This window comes from Natator depressus, chromosome 2 (genome assembly GCF_965152275.1).
Source record: "Natator depressus isolate rNatDep1 chromosome 2, rNatDep2.hap1, whole genome shotgun sequence".
Lineage (NCBI taxonomy): Eukaryota > Metazoa > Chordata > Testudines > Cheloniidae > Natator > Natator depressus.
Window position 1 is genome coordinate 24,132,481 of NC_134235.1, and position 17,892 is coordinate 24,150,372.

At 43.0% G+C, this 17,892-nt stretch overlaps 2 protein-coding genes across 2 annotated transcripts in view; both read right to left on the reverse strand.

The window, feature by feature from the left end:
- Positions 1–17,892, reverse strand: part of COL14A1 (collagen type XIV alpha 1 chain) — a 176,873-nt gene that overhangs the window by 94,916 nt on the left and 64,065 nt on the right. The window contains exons 16-20 of the mRNA XM_074943899.1: positions 14,848–14,987; positions 11,081–11,213; positions 7,972–8,043; positions 7,370–7,512; positions 3,587–3,716 (exon numbers count right to left, since the gene is read on the reverse strand). Coding sequence (XP_074800000.1) covers positions 3,587–3,716; positions 7,370–7,512; positions 7,972–8,043; positions 11,081–11,213; positions 14,848–14,987 — 618 coding nt within the window. The remainder of the gene's footprint in view (positions 1–3,586; positions 3,717–7,369; positions 7,513–7,971; positions 8,044–11,080; positions 11,214–14,847; positions 14,988–17,892) is intronic.
- On the reverse strand, positions 228–1,596 carry LOC141983467 (uncharacterized). The gene is made up of 2 exons (XM_074946677.1): positions 1,349–1,596; positions 228–769 (listed from the first exon to the last, which is right to left on the reverse strand). The coding sequence occupies exons 1-2, from the start codon at positions 1,572–1,574 to the stop codon at positions 228–230; spliced, it is 768 nt and encodes a 255-aa protein (XP_074802778.1). The 5' UTR covers positions 1,575–1,596.

Sequence of the window (17,892 nt, forward strand, 5' to 3'; positions counted from 1 at the left end):
GATGAAACCCCCCGCCCCTTGGTTCACTCTACTTCCTTGTAAGCTAACCACCCTCCCCTCCTCCCTTTGATCACCTCTTGCAGAGGCAATAAAGTCATTGTTGCTTCACATTCATGCATTCTTTATTCATTCATCACACAAATAGGGGGATGACTACCAAGGTAGCCCAGGAGGGGTGGTGGAGGAGGGAAGGAAAATGCCACACAGCACTTTAAAAGTTTACAACTTTAAAATTTATTGAATGACAGCCTTCTTTTTTTGGGGCAATCCTCTGTGGTGGAGTGGCTGGTTGGCCGGTGGCCACCCCACCGCGTTCTTGGGCGTCTGGGTGTGGAGGCTATGGAACTTGGGGAGGAGGGCGGTTGGTTACACAGGGGCTGTAGTGGCAGTCTGTGCTCCAGCTGCCTTTGCTGCAGCTCAACCATACACTGGAGCATACTGGTTTGGTCCTCCAGCAGCCTCAGCATTGAATCCTGCCTCCTCTCATCACGCTGTCGCCACATTCGAGCTTCAGCCCTCTCTTCAGCCCGCCACTTACTCTCTTCAGCCCGCCACTTACTCTCTTCAGCCCGCCACCTCTCCTCCTGGTCATTTTGTGCTTTCCTGCAGTCTGACATTATTTGCCTCCACGCATTCGTCTGTGCTCTGTCAGTGTGGGAGGACAGCATGAGCTCGGAGAACATTTCATCTCGAGTGCGTTTTTTTTTCTTTCTAATCTTCACTAGCCTCTGGGAAGGAGAAGATCCTGTGATCATTGAAACACATGCAGCTGGTGGAGAAAAGAAAAGGGACAGCGGTATTTAAAAAGACACATTTTATAAAACACTGGCTACACTCTTTCAGGGTAAACCTTGCTGTTAACATTACATACATAGCACATGTGCTTTCGTTACAAGGTCGCATTTTGCCTCCCCCCACCGCGTGGCTACCCCCTCAACCCTCCCCCCTCCCTGTGGCTAACAGCGGGGAACATTTCTGTTCAGCCGCAGGCAAACAGCCCAGCAGGAATGGGCTCCTCTGAGTGTCCCCTGAAGAAAAGCACCCTATTTCAACCAGGTGACCATGGATTATATCTCACTCTCCTGAGGATAACACACGAACGGATGTTGCTTGAACGCCAGCAAACATACACTGCAATGCTTTGTTGTACAATGATTCCCGAGTACGTGTTACTGGCCTGGAGTGGTATAGTGTCTTACCATGAAGGACGCAATAAGTCTGCCCTCCCCAGAAACCTTTTGCAAAGGCTTTGGGAGTATATCCAGGAGAGCCGCGAATGCCAGGGCAAAGTAATCCTTTCACATGCTTGCTTTTAAACCATGTATAGTATTTTAAAAGGTACACTCACCGGAGGTCCCTTCTCCGCCTGCTGGGTCCAGGAGGCAGCCTTGGGTGGGTTCAGGGGGTACTGGCTCCAGGTCCAGGGTGAGAAACAGTTCCTGGCTGTCGGGAAAACCGGTTTCTCCGCTTGCTTGCTGTGAGCTATCTACAACCTCCTCCTCATCATCATCTTCTTTGTCCCCAAAACCTGCTTCCGTATTGCCTCCATCTCCATTGAAGGAGTCAAACAACATGGCTGGGGTAGTGGTGGCTGAACCCCTTAAAATGGCATGCAGCTCATCATAGAAGCGGCATGTTTGGGGCTCTGACCTGGAGCCGCCGTTCGCCTCTCTGGTTTTCTGGTAGGCTTGCCTCAGCTCCTTCAGTTTCACGCGGCACTGCTTCGGGTCCCTGTTATGGCCTCTGTCCTTCATGCCCTGGGAGATCTTGACAAAGGTTTTGGCATTTCGAAAACTGGAACGGAGTTCTGATAGCACGGATTCCTCTCCCCATACAGCGATCAGATCCCGTACCTCCCGTTCGGTCCATGCTGGAGCTCTTTTACGATTCTGAGACTCCATCATGGTCACCTCTGCTGATGAGCTCTGCATGGTCACCTGCAGCTTGCCACACTGGCCAAACAGGAAATGAGATTCAAAAGTTCGCGGTTCTTTTCCTGTCTACCTGGCCAGTGCATCTGAGTTGAGAGTGCTGTCCAGAGCGGTCAAAATGGAGCACTCTGGGATAGCTCCCGGAGGCCAATACCGTCGAATTGTGTCCACAGTACCCCAAATTCGACCCGGCAAGGCCGATTTAAGCGCTAATCCACTTGTCAGGGGTGGAGTAAGGAAATCGATTTTAAGAGCCCTTTAAGTTGAAATAAAGGGCTTCATCGTGTGGACGGGTGCAGGTTTACATCGATTTAATGCTGCTAAATTCGACCTAAAGTCCTAGTGTAGACCAGGGCTGAGAGAGGATCTGGGTCTGTTGAGTCAAATTCATCCCCAGCAATATGACAGTGAATTAAAAAATATGGAGTTTCTAAAAGAGTTATAGCAAGGATTAATTTGGACTGTTGTGTCTATTGAATAAGTATTGTAATTTCAAATTAATACACAGCCTTAATGTAACTCCCCCCCCCCAAGAATAGAGGAGTAAAAGGGAATTCTGTGATAATTATCTTTCATGTATATATTTCCTTTCAACTCAAAGTATCCCAAGGTGCGTCATAAATTTGGGATTTGCGCCTTGATTCTGCAAATGCTTATGCACTTGCTAAACTGAAGTCTACGGGACTATTCATGTACTTAAAGTTAAGTATGCATGTAAGTGTTTGCAGGATCAGGGACTGAAAGTGATACACAAATTATACACAGAGATAATTTCAGCCATCATTGAAATACAGCCACTTATCAGGTGGAACATGCCAGCTGTTTAGCAGAGCGCAGTAGGTCTATCTTTTTCCATTTTATCCACAGGTTGAATTTGGTTAGAGAGAATGCAATGACTTGTGTTGGTATGTTGGCTAGAACTAATATAACAATTCTGCTGAAAAGTTCAACAGGGTCTTTAACAACTGCAAATGGTCACGAACTTTTTAAAAAATATCTCGTCCAAAAGAAATCTCTCCAACAGCATTTTGGCTGGGGTATTGATTTGGCACTAACAAAAAATAGTTGAATGTCACTCGTGACATCATCATCATCACTTTCTACAGAACTTGGACTCCTTGGTGGACTCCCAAACCATAAGAACATAAGAATGGCCATACGGTTCAGACCAAAGGTCCATATAGCCCAGCATCCTGTCTTCTGCCAGTGGCCAATGCCAGGTGCCCCAGAGGGAATGAACAGAACAGGTAATTATCAAGTGATCCATGTCCTGTCGCTCATTCCCAACTTCTGGCAAACAGAGGCTAGGGACACCATCCCTGTCCATCCTGGCTAATAGCCATTGATGGACCTATCCTCCATGAATTTATCTAGAATTTAATCAAAAACTGACCAGCCTTGCTCCCACTGAGTTTCTGATATCTGACAGTGTCACAGCACAAGACATAGCCAAACTTGATTAAAAACAGTCACATGTTTATCAGTCAGTGCAGTGGGATTTGTATAAAAGTCCTGATTCATACATTTCTTCATTTTTAATTTGAACCTATGTTTTAACCTGAACTCAAATGTTTGCATAGTATGAGAAAAAAACAAAACAAAACATCTCTTACTCAGACCTTTCTGTCTGCCTAAAACCAAATGTTTGTACTTACAGGTTTTTCCAGGAGCTGAGACACTGACTCCTTCCCCATCAGAATAGATGGGAGTGACAGTAACTTTGTATACGGTATCTGAGAGCAGCGGCTGAAGAAGAAGATTGTTTTGTCTTCCAGGTACCATTACCTGGATGGTCAGAACATCAGAAACAGACAAGGTTGATTATTAGCTTCTTAAATCCTTTTATAAACACATATGATCTCAGCCGTCATATACCTTTCCCACTTCTGTACAGCAATTTATTCCTTATGAGCTGGTTTACATTTTTAATATGTTTGTGATGCTCTATTTTGACAACATTCGCCCTCCCTAAATAATCAGCAGACTTGTTCGCTATACATATCTAAGATAGTAATGTACTAAGAGAACCTGCCTATGATAGACAGCTATCTCTGCATGTATGAACTATCACTCTGTACTAAATCTCTGAGCCAATACAACTTTCAAATATTCCTTAGATCAGTTATATTAACTGCATGATTACTATTCAAAGAGTGGTTTCACTATAGAGGGTGGGGAAATCTGTATATTTTGTTTACTCTTGGTCGGAAAGGGATTGCCCAACACTGTACCTGTTAACTAAGGCCCATCTAGGAGTAATTTAGGGATTATTCCTTATTCCATGAAGCACTTAAGCACATGTTTTAGTTTAACTTCAGTGGGACTAAAGCACTTGCTTAAGTGCTTTGCTGAATCGGAACCAAAATGCCAGGTCCTGCAGCTTTACCATTTACATTTATGGGCATGTGATCCAGCTCAAAAAGCATAAATCTTTTTAATAGCTAGAGTTTTAACAACTTTACTAAAATTTTATTTTAATTTTTTTAAAAATAACAACCAATTATTGACTATTAAAAACAGAGACACATCTATATTATCTAATTGGCTTGGTTTAAGCTTTCACTGACCTGAAAAAAATTAATCTGGGATTTGAAAATTTAAGAAACCTCTGGCTATATCAGATGAAACAGAAGAATATTGCCTATTAGGCTGTATATTTTTGCTATTGCCTTGTACCATAGTGTCATATATTCTATGTAGATCTATAAAGCTTTTTGTACTGCCCCAAAAAGAAACCACTCTATTAAAAAAGGTTCAGTTTAAGATTACTGTTTTGACATCAGCGAGATAGCTAAAAAGTAATTTTCTACGAAAGCCTCATAAAAGATGGATGAAACTGAAAAGAAACAATAACATGATTCATATCTCAGTAGAAAATATATTCAAGTAGTTCCTTTTTTTGCCGTTCGTATTGATATAGTCGTCAAAGAAAAATAAAACAGAAAAAATGAAAAAAAAAGCAGACTGCAGGGAATATGAAAGAATATCCAGTACGTCCAATAACATTTCCTGTTAACATAAATAGGAGTGAGCTGCATGAATGAGAACTCCATCAGATTACAGAATGTGAGTGAAGGAAGCTTGTACATGAAAGAATGCTTTTATATTCTGAAGTAATAATTTGGAGACATAAGCCTGAATGATACTTTTTGCTCTATTTTATGTATACCATTAGGCCGAAATTTTAATTCTTGACTTCAGTAGGAAACTCAGGTATACATTATTGACAAACCCAAGTGTTCAAAAAGCATTAGTCAGGCCCCCAAATATTACAAAACTGGCTCAAAAATCATGAGATTTTAAAAATAATAAATTTGGGGCTCTTTTTGTATTCTAGTCTTTAAACCTTTAGCGTTCTCTCTTTCAAGCTTTTCCCCACAACCACGAGGGTTAGAAACTTACATTTTATTAAAAAATTAAAGATGAAAATCTCTTGTATTCACATGACTCCAGGAAATGAGGCTTTAAGAAAAATACCAAATATTGCACGACTTAGAGTTGACAACAGCAGGTGTAAAGCACAGCTTAAAATGAGGACATTCTTACTGAGATGTCCGAAAGAGATTCACATGTATCTGTCTTAAGGCACCCAAATTGGAAAGTGTTATTCTTACTATGATCCCAATCCATGAGTAGTGTGACAGACCTGGAGTTCCTGCAATAGTTTAGGAATACTGTAGATCAACCTTATTATTGAAATGTTTACTATATGGATATATTGGTTTAGTTTAATAGGGGACTGTTGGAGGAAAACAAAGCCAGAAAAGAAAGAATGGCTCAAGTTTAGCCACTTTTCTGCAAATGTTTGAGGGTTGGTAAGGGACAATGCCAGGGCAGGCAAAGGCCCAGGAACACAGGAGATCAAACGAACTCTGGCCGGTTTAAAAAAGGGACTCTCTCAAGAGAGAGAGGTAGTTGTTCAGGGGAACCAGACGGAGACACAGACGCCCACTGTGGATACCTGAAGAAGTTAAGTCTGTAGGTTACCATAAGGGGATGGGCAGACCTTAGGTATGATAGACAGTCTACATGCATGTCTGTTGTTTAAAAATCCTCTTTCTCTATAAGCTTTGCCCCTCCTGCAAACTAAACAATACTTTGCATTTCAGAAGGCTGTTTTGGCACTATACTAGTCACAGGTGTCAGATACTCAGCTGCCTCTGGGCTCGGATCCCTAGCAACCCAATAAGCTCTGCTGGGCCCAATAAACCCTCACTAAGTGCTGTGCTCCCAGATTGCTCAGAAGGGTCAACAGATCACCATTTACATCCTGTAGCAACAAGAGCACTGTCAGTGGCGCTGGAGCACTTCTAATAGTGGGCGTGCCGAAAGCCAGGGGTCGGGAACAGGACTGTGTCTCCTATGGGGGTACACCCAGACAGGGGTAAGGAGGCCAAGGCTGGGGCCAGCAGCCCTGGGCATGGGGCCGGGAGCCTGCATGCAGGGCAGGGAGGGGAGCCCTGGGAGCAGGGCCAGCAGCTGGGACCCTTCGTGAGGGGCCAGGAGCAGAGCCCCATGTAAAACCTGGGGGTGCTGCAGCACCCCCCACACCCACACAGCTGCGCCACACTCACAGCTGCACCAGACCTGCTTCCTGCCCAGCCCTTGCTCCAGTACTAGACCCTGCCTACCTTTGAACTCCTGATTCCTTACTCCTGGCTCTGACCACTGGCTTTTCTCTTGGCCATGACCTGGGCTTTGCCCTTTGGTTCAATTCTGGCTCCTGGCTCTGACCATTGGCTTGCCTCCTGACCATACCCCCAATTCTCCCCTTTGAGTCTCCTCTGACCATAGGCCAAACTCCTGCTCCAACCACTGGGTTACGCTGCCTATATGTCAGTGTGTGACAACAGGATCTCAAAGGGAAGAATCACAGGTACCTGAACTCAGGACTGCTAGGTAAACACAGTTACTACAGGGTCCCAGCCAAGGAGTGGGGGAATTGCAAAATTGCAGAAGAGGTGACGGCACAAGGCCTGAGACCTGAGGGGCTGCACTGAGAGAGAGAAGAAAGGGAACAGAGGTGCAGCCGTGAAAAGTACTTTCTTAAATACTTGTGTTACAAAGGTTGAGGCCTGCCATAGCACAAAGAAGAACAGCAGTTAAGCATCAATTAACCTAGAAGTTTAACCCAAAGTCCAAAATTTTTAGTCAGTTAGGCCCTAATCCTATATTTGACAATGCACAGGTCGAGTGCTGCACCTGCACGGAGCAACTTGAACAGGGTTCTGCACAGACACAGCAGTCTGTCTGCACTGCATCAATTGCAAGATTAGAGACTTGGAGTCCAATTCTGCAGCTATTCCATACACAGATTGTCCATTGACTTCGATGTAGGGTAGGTGCAGGATCGGGCCCTTTGTTAATACTAATAGGATCTCTGAACATTTGTTTAAGTCGTACCAAAAAAAAAAAAAAATCATGCAGACCAGTCTTACCACTTCCTCAGCACGATCACCTTTACTAATGAGGTAGGTCACTCTGAACTGGTGAATGTTGTGGTCTGAAACATCCCATGTCACTCTCAAGCTTGATGTGGTTTCATCATCTATAACAAGGTTCCGGATTCCTGTTCGAAAAACTCAAAACAAAAATAAAAGAAATTCAAAAGAAGAGGTCATAGACCCGATTTAAAACATGTCTTTGGAAGTGTGTCACTCAACAATATTTCATATTCATTGTCACCAAGCAACAACAGCCACACCCCCATTTCTATGGAAGCAATTATGGGGGTTTCAATAGGAACAGAAATGAGCCCCAAAAATGCTACCAGAAATGAATGGATACTGATCTTAAGGAGCAATTAATATTATATAAATGTCCCCCATTGTTTCATTCATTTATATGACACCTATCCGTGGCTCTCTAGGGGTTTTTAACCTGTACAAAAGCTCAGTTTGCTATAGAAATCACTATTATAGACCTATATTTAGAAGCAAATTGTCTGATTCAAGAAAGCAATGAGGTCTTTTTTATTCTGCGTTTTGTAGGGGGGCTACAACACGTCAGAGGACATTTTACTGCCGTTCGTTTCTCTTACCTGCCGTTGTGGGTCTGGAGGTTGCTGTACTAGCAGTGGCAGTGCTGGTAGATACTGTAGTGGTCCTTGCAACTGAAAAACAATACTCATTCAGTGACATTTCAGAAAGATCTGGAAGCCATTTGTGTACTCTTTTTATGCCAGCTATGGAAGTATTTTCCTCTATTTTAGAACTATGACCCTGAGCCAACTTACCCTCATGTACCCACTTCATTTTAAGTAAATGAGTCTATTTAGCACCTTTCAAGAGCACTACATTCAATGTATAAGATGATATTCTGAAGAGAATGAAACAGTGGAAGGCATTATGTACATCCTAGTTAAATTAGAAGCAAAAAAGAGTCATATGTGTATCTGTGGGAAGAGGTGGGAAAGAGGCGGAAGGGGAGTGGGAAAAGGCGGGGCGCGGTGGGAAGAGGCAGGGTGGGGATGGGGACTTCAGAGACGGGTGTGGGGGCAGGGCCTGGGGAGGAGCAGGGGCAAGAAAAGGTGGGATGGGGTGGGGTCTTGGGGGAAAGGGGCAGGACCTTGGGTGGAGCAGAGGGTTGAACACCCCTGGGCCCGGAGGAAGCCAGCGCCTATGCCCATGACTTCTCTTTAAACAACAGAAAGACATCCAGAAAGACAATGATTTAGAGACTTCTCCCCTTGCTAAATTGTTCCAATGGTTAATTACCCTCACTGTTAAAAATCGGCACCTTATTTCTAATCTGAATTTGTCTAGCTTCAGCTTCCAACCACCACTAGAATCACCCTTCAAGTGTTAGGAGGGTAGGCCAGGTTTCATGCCCATTCTTATATTTAATGTGTCTGCTGAGACAACTAACAAGGTTGCTAGCAAGGCCAACAAATTACACTGTTGTTGCTATACACAGGTCATAGCCATGTCAGTCCCAGGACATTAGAGAGACAGACAAGCTTTCAAGCCACACAAAGCTAAACATAACAACAGCAGCAGTACTGATGCAAGGGCTACATGCATGGGTATAGATTTCTTGCCTAAATAAGGGTTACAGGATCAAGCCAAAGTTTACTAAATATATATGTATGCCTTGATTTGAATCAAATAAATTTTCCTGTTTACAACTGAAAATACAGTTTCAACTTAACCAAGTCACTGCCCAAAAAAGAAAATAAAATGTGTGTGAACTTCTAAAGAATGTTGTCTGATGATTTTTTATATTTTCTTACTTAATAGACAAAAGGGATACACACCAATTCATGCCTTACTGTGTGTAATGCAAGACTATCCTAAGCTAGTTTTCAGTAGTAATTCATAGTGCTAACACTTTTATACAGTTGGTCAAAAAATTAAATAATCTTGCCCACTAATAAATTCATTTTATATTCAAGAAAAGAAATTGTTGTGCAAACTCCTCTACTCTTCTTTCCTAAGGGCTTTATTGAGCACAAAAGAACCACATCCTCGCATTAAAACTACAGACGACTGATTTGTTAGAAACAAAGCACAGAGGCCCATGAATATTTATTTTTCATGTTCAGAGATGTCTGCTGCAAAGAAAAGGGACTTTGTTAAGATGAGCATCATAATTTAGAGAATCTGCAGGGCTAAAAATAGCTTGTAGATTGCCTCAGAAGTCGAGTTTTAAACTTTCAGAATAAACCCATTTTACAGATGGTTAAGAAAGGGAAGCACTGATTAGACACAAAGATGGGTGGACTTGTGGCACCTTAGAGACTAACCAATTTATCTGAGCATAAGCTTTCGTGAGCTACAGCTCACTTCATCGGATGCATACTGTGGAAAGTGTAGAAGATCTTTTTATACACACAAAGCATGAAAAAATACCTCCCCCCACCCCACTCTCCTGCTGGTAATAGCTTATCTAAAGTGATCACTCTCCTTACAATGTGTATGATAATCAAGTTGGGCCATTTCCAGCACAAATGGCCCAACTTGAGTATCATACACATTGTAAGGAGAGTGATCACTTTAGATAAGCTATTACCAGCAGGAGAGTGGGGTGGGGGGAGAGAAAACCTTTTGTAGTGGTAAACACCCATTTTTTCATGCTTTGTGTGTATAAAAAGATCTTCTACACTTTCCACAGTATGCATCCGATGAAGTGAGCTGTAGCTCACGAAAGCTTATGCTCAAATAAATTGGTTAGTCTCTAAGGTGCCACAAGTACTCCTTTTCTTTTTGCAAATACAGACTAACACGGCTGTTACTCTGAAAGATGGGTGGGTAAAAGAAAGACAGACTGAAGGAAAGAAATATGGAAAAGATGGATGGAGACAGACAGGTAAGAAAAGAAAGAAATGGATGGAGACATGGACAGACAGACAGATGGAGACTGTCAGGGCATCTTTCACATTTCAGAAAGGGAGTGTAGTAGAAATTTTTTCAGATACAGAAAAGTACACCTAAATATGGATTTAGTGTAGGTGCTGGTTTGATTCAGTAATTCATCTCAGTTCAGCAAAGCACTTTAAGCACATGCTTAAAGTTAACCATGTCCTTCTTTGCTGCATAGGGATGTGCTTAAATGCCTACATGAAGTAGAGACTTTAAACACCCAAGCTGGAAACGCTGGCCACAATGTCCACTATAAGCCATCTACGTCTTCTTCTGATTTCAGTGACAGTTGCACAGGCACTGATGTAAACATACAGGGCCAGATCCTCAGCTGGTGTAAAATCAGTGCAACTCCACTGATTTCAATTAAATGACAAATGTGTGGATGAGAAAGATACACAGTAAATGTCAAATATTTTTGAAAAGTGTTTACATTAAAATATTTTCATTCCAGAACTAAATCTAATATAGCTTTTAATTAAATATCCTTCCCCCAGACTAAATATTGACGCCTAGGACCAAAGCATGTTAAATAATCTGTGAGCCAAAGATGTGTAACCAGAGACAGTCTAATGCTATTTAAGCTGGGAGGGCAGCCAAACCTTTCCAGGCTGGATGCCTTCTACTACACAATATTAAATAAAAGCACAAAATATGTCTCCAAAGCCTTGATGATAAATCAGTATTAGAAGCAAGGGACAGGCTACATTTTAAACATAAGCTTCATACATTATACTTTAAAGTATATAAAGCTCTTTAAAACAATACAACCATTAGTTTTTGTCTTACGTGTAGTTCCAAGAACAGCAACAACATCACTTTCACTTTCATCACTGTAAACTGCCAGCAAAGAAACTTCATATTCCGTATCGGATAACAAACCCTCAACAACATGCGTGTCCTTGTCTCCATCTAAGACAACCTAAAAAACAGAGCAATATCTAGAGAGACCATTCCCCACTTTTTACTGTTGTATTTGATTAACTTTATAAAAACTTTATTGAATTATAGGAAACACAGTTTTCAGCACCTAAAATATACAGTCAGATATACCAAACTACTCACTAATAATTTGTTCAGTTCATAGATCGAGATTAGAGTTAATCTATTGCCAGTTTTATTGCTCTGCCATGTAACCCTATACTATGTCCCACACAAATAATGTTAGCTTACAGTTAAGGCTAATCAAGTTTGTTTAATTTGAAAGCAATCACTAAAACTCAAGGAACTGATCCCCAGAGGCCTAACTCAAACATCATGATACCAAAACACATTAGTCAACTCAGCAGCTTTGGACCCTTTCGACCCCAAAGTACAAGTACCTACGAAACACACATCCATTTCCTCAATGTTTCACTTAATCACAAAACTTTAGCTCTAACCTCTGCAAAATTAAGGTAATTTACCAATACATATACCTGTAGTTGAAAAACCAAGAATGTGTTATTACAATCTAAGAAATTATAAGGTCAGAGTTCAGATTCTGTATTTGAATGTGAATTTGGGAAATTGAGTGTTTTGTAGGAGGGAACTGAAAGGTAGTTTTTGTTGCTGAGCTAAAGACTATGGGCACTTGTGTGGATATGACGATGTGTGGTTGGGAAAGCATGGCTTGTCTTACATGGTGATCTCCTTTATTTTTAGTGATTGCATTGGCAGGAAATGCATTTGAGCAACATTAACTGTATGATAAAGTTTTTGTGTGAGGATTTCCCTGTTTCTTCATGTTTAAAAATGGAATTGGGCAGTTCAGTGGCTAACAGTGGATACAGGGGGACTCAGAGATGGAGAGGGCTGTGCAAGACTGACCCCAGGATGAGGGGAAGTGAGGAGTGGTCCTGGTGAACTGGGTTGGCAGGTGGGTTTGGGACAGTGCGTTTAGGCCACACTGCAAATATTGATATGACTCCCTGAGGCAACACTGGCAGGCTTTTAGGGATGGACACTCATCTTATCATCTGAAGGGAAACAAAACCACCCCAGTAATGAGAACCAAGCAAAGTGGGAAGCTATTTGTTCAGTATACAGTGGCTTTGAAGCACTCAGTCAGTATAAGTAGCACAATATCTTTATTCTGTGCATAAAGACATGCTGCAGTGTGAATGTTTCTTAATAAACAAAGAGGCGCAAATCCAGGAAAAATTTCCTGTGGTGGCTTATGGCCCACGAAAGCATTACAGACTCCTGGGCTCTGCAGATACAGAGACTTTTCCCAATTCAGCGAGGAGCGGGTCTGGTCTTCTGAAGGTACAGAACTTTGAACTGGCACCCTGCACAAAACACTTTTTGGCATAGATATTTTTAGGCAAAATTCAGATGCAAGTCTGAGTGAGTCTACATGGAATCTAAGCTGGAATAACTAACACCTTCTTCCAGCTTCCCCCACCCACCCATAATGCATGTCAAACCATCTTAGACACCCAAGACTCACCAGGACTTGCTAACTTACATATGACTCACATCACTTACCAATGTGTAATTTACACCACCTGCATACCCACACCCACACGCACCTGCACCCACTCTGGACCATTGAGCCTAAAAGAACTTCAGGCAGTCTATGCTGGTGCAACTAACAAGCCAAAGGACCATAAGAGAGGAGTGTAACAAGCAAATCAACCAACTTGAGGGTATAATAATGTGCACCCCCTATGCTAACATACACAAAGAGCTATCCTTGATCATGCACATTTTAAAATCTTATTCCAGCTCTTTGGGTAAGTTACACCAGCCTAGACTCTGCTACACATTGGCAGAGTTGGTGTAAGTAGGCCTCACTTACAAACCCTTTCGCATCACTCTCTGAATTTGGCTCCCTAACTCTACCCAGTTAAATGGCAACCGCTCTTGGGAGCGATGGTGAGTATGTTGTATTACCGCATGGCTGATAAGGCAGCTGGGAAAGAAGTTTAAAGAGGCAGCAGCCTGGAGGTATTGTGCTATCCTTAGCCTGACCACATTACAAAGGTCAACTGAGGAGAACAATGAAGGAGCCAGGGTATATTTTATCTTTTAAAATGTAAAAATATTGGCACTCTGCAGCATTTTCCAATGAATGAACCATTCTCCCTGATAAGAGAGGGACCCCATATCAGCAGACATTTCATGATAATTTTATAAATATAGACAAACACAAAGTGATTTAAAAAAACACCACAAGGACAATAATAAGCTCCAATCCAAAATACACACCAGTCAAAGAGACTCATTGGTAACCACATTTTCAGGGTAGGTACTTGAAATAAACGTAGTAAAAAGTAAGTCCAGGAAAAGGGGAACCCTAACCCATCTCATGAGCAGGGGAACTCCAGTGCGTGACAGACCTATCAACTAGCTCACTTACAAATTCCTCCTTTTGCTTGCTTACCCTTGAAATTCATCTCATCATGCACACGAGCATCTCCGTCCAGGTGCGGGAAGACAGAAATAGGGCAAGGCTATTTTCCAGAAAAGCTCCAGCTTCACTGCACTAGTAGGATTGAGTCCTACTCACACGGCTTCTTCTCTGCTACAGAGGAGGAAGAAATACCGCCAAAAACCCAAATCTGGCAGTGCTTCCTCTACCCCCGCAGATGGCATTGTGCATAGAGAGATGCTCTCCCCTTCCACAGTGGAATCACTAGCAGAAAGAGGAGAGGAACCGAGGTGGGGTGGGACAGTAGAGGATCATATCACTGAGTAGAAAAATGTGGGCACAGGATGAATGAGAAAAGAGTAAGCGGTGAGAGACTGGGCAAACAGTGAATAGAGAAAAAGGGGTGGAGAGAGAATGGGACAAAGAGAGATGAAAGGTAGACAAGCAAAGGTTAAAAATATGAGCAGAAAGGATAAATAAAGAAAAAAATCTTGAACTAGAGAACAACACAAAACAAAACCTTTTAAAAGGATGAAACAATCATTTAAAAATGTTGCCTGAGGACAAGCACAGCTATAGAGAAAGAGATGCATGATGATGATCTAGAGTGAAAAGTAGAGCACAGAGAGAGAAAGGGGAAAGAGGAGAAACACAAACACAGGATACCACTGTAATTTATTAATTGTGTGTAAACTTTGTCAAATGTTTTGAATCTATGGTTTTATAGGAAGTTTTACTGTTTCCAATTGATTAAACAAATCTAGAACATATGCTCATCCCTTTGCTGGGCACATCACCCACCCGCCCCTGGAGTGATCATCTTGTTTACCGTCATCTTTTTCACTGGGAAGCGGAAGAATTTGAGCATTCCAAGAATTGGGAGTAACAGAAAATGGAAGGCAGGTTCTATGGGAACAGGCGCATTAGAGATTAGATAGCTAATTTCCATGAGTTCTCTTCCCTCAGGGTTTATCTACAAAGAGACGCTGAAACATTGGTTCAGTTTAATTTTGGAGGGCTTCAGGGTAAGCCAGGCTGTCCTCTGAATAAGTCAAACTGCCATGCATCAGATTACTGGGATTTTGCTTTGCTTAGCTGGCAATATATTTTCTACAGCACTGAGCCTCTCAAAGTGGAATGTATTTCTTCTTCTATTTGTGTAGCATCCATACCAGGGCCTACGAGAGTCAAGAAAACTCACCTCTTCAGATGCACCCCCATTCAGTGGGGTCCATGCCAATCTGTAGCGAGCAATATCAGAGGAGATGGGCTTCCAATTGACTCTAAAACTATCTGTTGATACTTCATCTATTTCCACATACTGTGGGGCTGGAACTTTTTCTGCAGAACAATGTTATGCAAAAGAAAGAAGAAGAAGAAGAAGAAGTTAAAATTTGTAAAAATCTTAAAACTACACAAAATGGTGATGTTCAACAAGCCCTTTGTGGGCTGTAATACTTTGGTCTCATTTCAGTTGTTGGGTTTGGTGTGCAGGTGCTGGGTGCTGGGGTGGCCTATGATATATAGGAGATCAGACTAGATGATCTGCTGGATCCTTCTGGCCTTAAACTCTATAACGTTCTGTGACTTTTTTAGCTATAGCTACCTACACAAAATAGAACATAGGGGATAGCTATCAAAGGTACCTCTGGTTATACTCACACTTGGTGATTCTCAAGGAGGCTCGGTATTTTCACCCTGATATACTTACTTAGCCATCGAGTGAGCAACATTATTATCACCCTGTTATTAATTATATTACGATAGTGTCTCGAAGCCTCAACCAAGATCAAGATGCCACTGTGCTAAGTATCATACAAACACAACACAGTTCCTTCCCCGAAATGGCTCACAGTCTAAATAGGCAGGGAGGCAAAGGGTAGGAGAAAGGAAATGTTATTGGTATTATTGTTTTGTGAAAACAATACTTTGCTCAGAAAAACTGTACTTAAGTGACATCTACACAGCAAAAATAAATAAAATAAATAAATAAATAAAAATCCCCACAGCAATGAGTCTCAGAGCTTGGATTGCCAGACGTAGGCTGGCGCTGGAGGGCCAAAAATAACCATGTCGACGTGCAGGCTCAGGCAGGAACCTGAGCTCTGAAACCCAGCGATCGGTGAGGGTCTCAGAGCCTAGGCCCCAGCCCAAGCGGGAATATGTACACTGCTATTTTTCACCCCGCAGTGTGAGTCCCCCCAGCCGAGTCAGTTGACTCAGGCTCTCTGCTGTAAATCTTTTTTTTTCTTGCTGTGTAGACATCTCTTAGTTAACAGTGCCAGCAACATTGGATTTTCTAGCCCTGTAACTTGATTCCTGATAGTACTACAGTTTAGGGGCAACATTTCTGCATCACAGGATGTGGAGAGAGCAGACAAATCGATGGAAGAGTAAAATCCTTCTACATCTTAAGTCATAAATGCAAATCCTGGATAGATTAATAAATGTCAGTCTGGTTCTAAACCTCCTTCTGAGATTTGAGGCTTGACTCGTAAAACAAATGAGAGCTTATTACATGAGGTATGTATGTTCTTTGGAAATATAAAATGTGGTTATATACTTTTGCAATTCATTACATCCATACTTCCTGTGGGCAAATGGAAACACCTTCATGTTATGAATGCACAGGAATGGAAGGCATTCAGCACCCCTCCAAAACTGCTCAGCACCTCACTGGATCAGGCCCTTTATCTTATTTTTAACAAGGGTGTCGCTATTTGGCAGCATGGCCAGCAGGTGAAGCTTCCCTGGGGGAGGCTAGCTCCCTATCCCGCCTCTTCTTCCCGTGGCCCTGCCCACACTCCACCCCCGCTCAGCACCAGGCCCCGCCCCATCCCGCTCAGCCCTCCCACTGCCGTTCACTATATCCCTTCTCTCCTCCCCCCTCCTCCGCCAGGCCCCCACTGCCCGCCGTGTCCCTCCTCTCCTCCACCCTGCTCCCCCACAGGGGTGGGGATGTGAGGAGGGACGTGGTGGGGTGGGGGGGTCTCGCAGGAAAGAAGGGACACGGTGAGCAACTCCAGAGAGGGGGGCAGTGGAGGAGAGGAGGGACTCACCAGGCAGCGGTGGGGACCTCAGGGAAGGGGCAGACCAGGGTTGAGAAGAGGTGGAGCGAAGGCAGGGCCACCACAGCCTGGGCATCCAGCGGCAGGGCAGCAGTGGCTGTGCCAGGGAAGGCTTAGCCTCCCCTGGCCTATTATACCCACCGCCCATGGTGGGTAACTTGTGTAGGCCGAGTTCATTACACACACCAGCAGCTCCTTACATCCCTCCATTTCACCTCACACACTCACTGTGTGCCACCCTCCCATCCCCCTCAATGTCAGGGACTCCCTGCAATCTCCTCCAATCTTCCCCATATCAGAGGTTCTGTGTGCCCCCTCATTCCTCCCACTTCCCCGCATACCTAGGCTCCCCATTTTACCCACCTGCCATGGCAAAGGCTGTGTGTGCACCCATTTCTCTTCATCTGTCCCTTTTCCCTATGCCAGGGTCTTCCATTCTTACACACACACACACACACACACACACACACACACAGAGGGGTTGCATGTGCATGCCAGGCACCATTTCCCCTGTCCCTCAGTTATTTTTTGCTTTGGAGATGAGTAGTTCAGGGTGTCAACATTTTAAACTCCATTGGGAGGAGGAGCAGTGATGAGTGAGGGGTATTGTTATGCTAGACAGTAATGGGTGCCATCAACCAGTTATTTGATTTACAGACAATTGCAGAGGTGCTTGAATCTGTGGCTGTGCTAAACAGATGATAGGGCTTGACTATGCCTCCTCTTTTCCCTCCTTTTTGTTTTCTAATTTTCCCAAAAATCAATAGAGTTCTGGCCACTGATGCCTAGAACATTCATCGAAATCTTGGAATTGACCTGATGTAGCATTCGAATGTTATCATGTTACAAAAAGACATATGGAGAAATGCCATAAAAGTGAGTGCATGACCTGGCAAGCTCTGCCAAAAAATTATTTTACTACTTTACTAGAAATAAAGGATACAAAATATCGCTGCTCCTGCAACCTTTACATCCTTGGTCACATGAGTATTTTAATGATGTCATGGATTACTCACATAAGCAAGGATTGCAGCTTTGGTCCCATAGTCAGGACATAATAAAGCTGAAGGACTAAAAAGTTTCTCATGAGAGAAGAATGCAGATGCTCATTTCCAGGGAATGAGTGCAAACTTCCAACTACTTTACACTGCTAGATGAGAGATTGCAAAACGGGTACT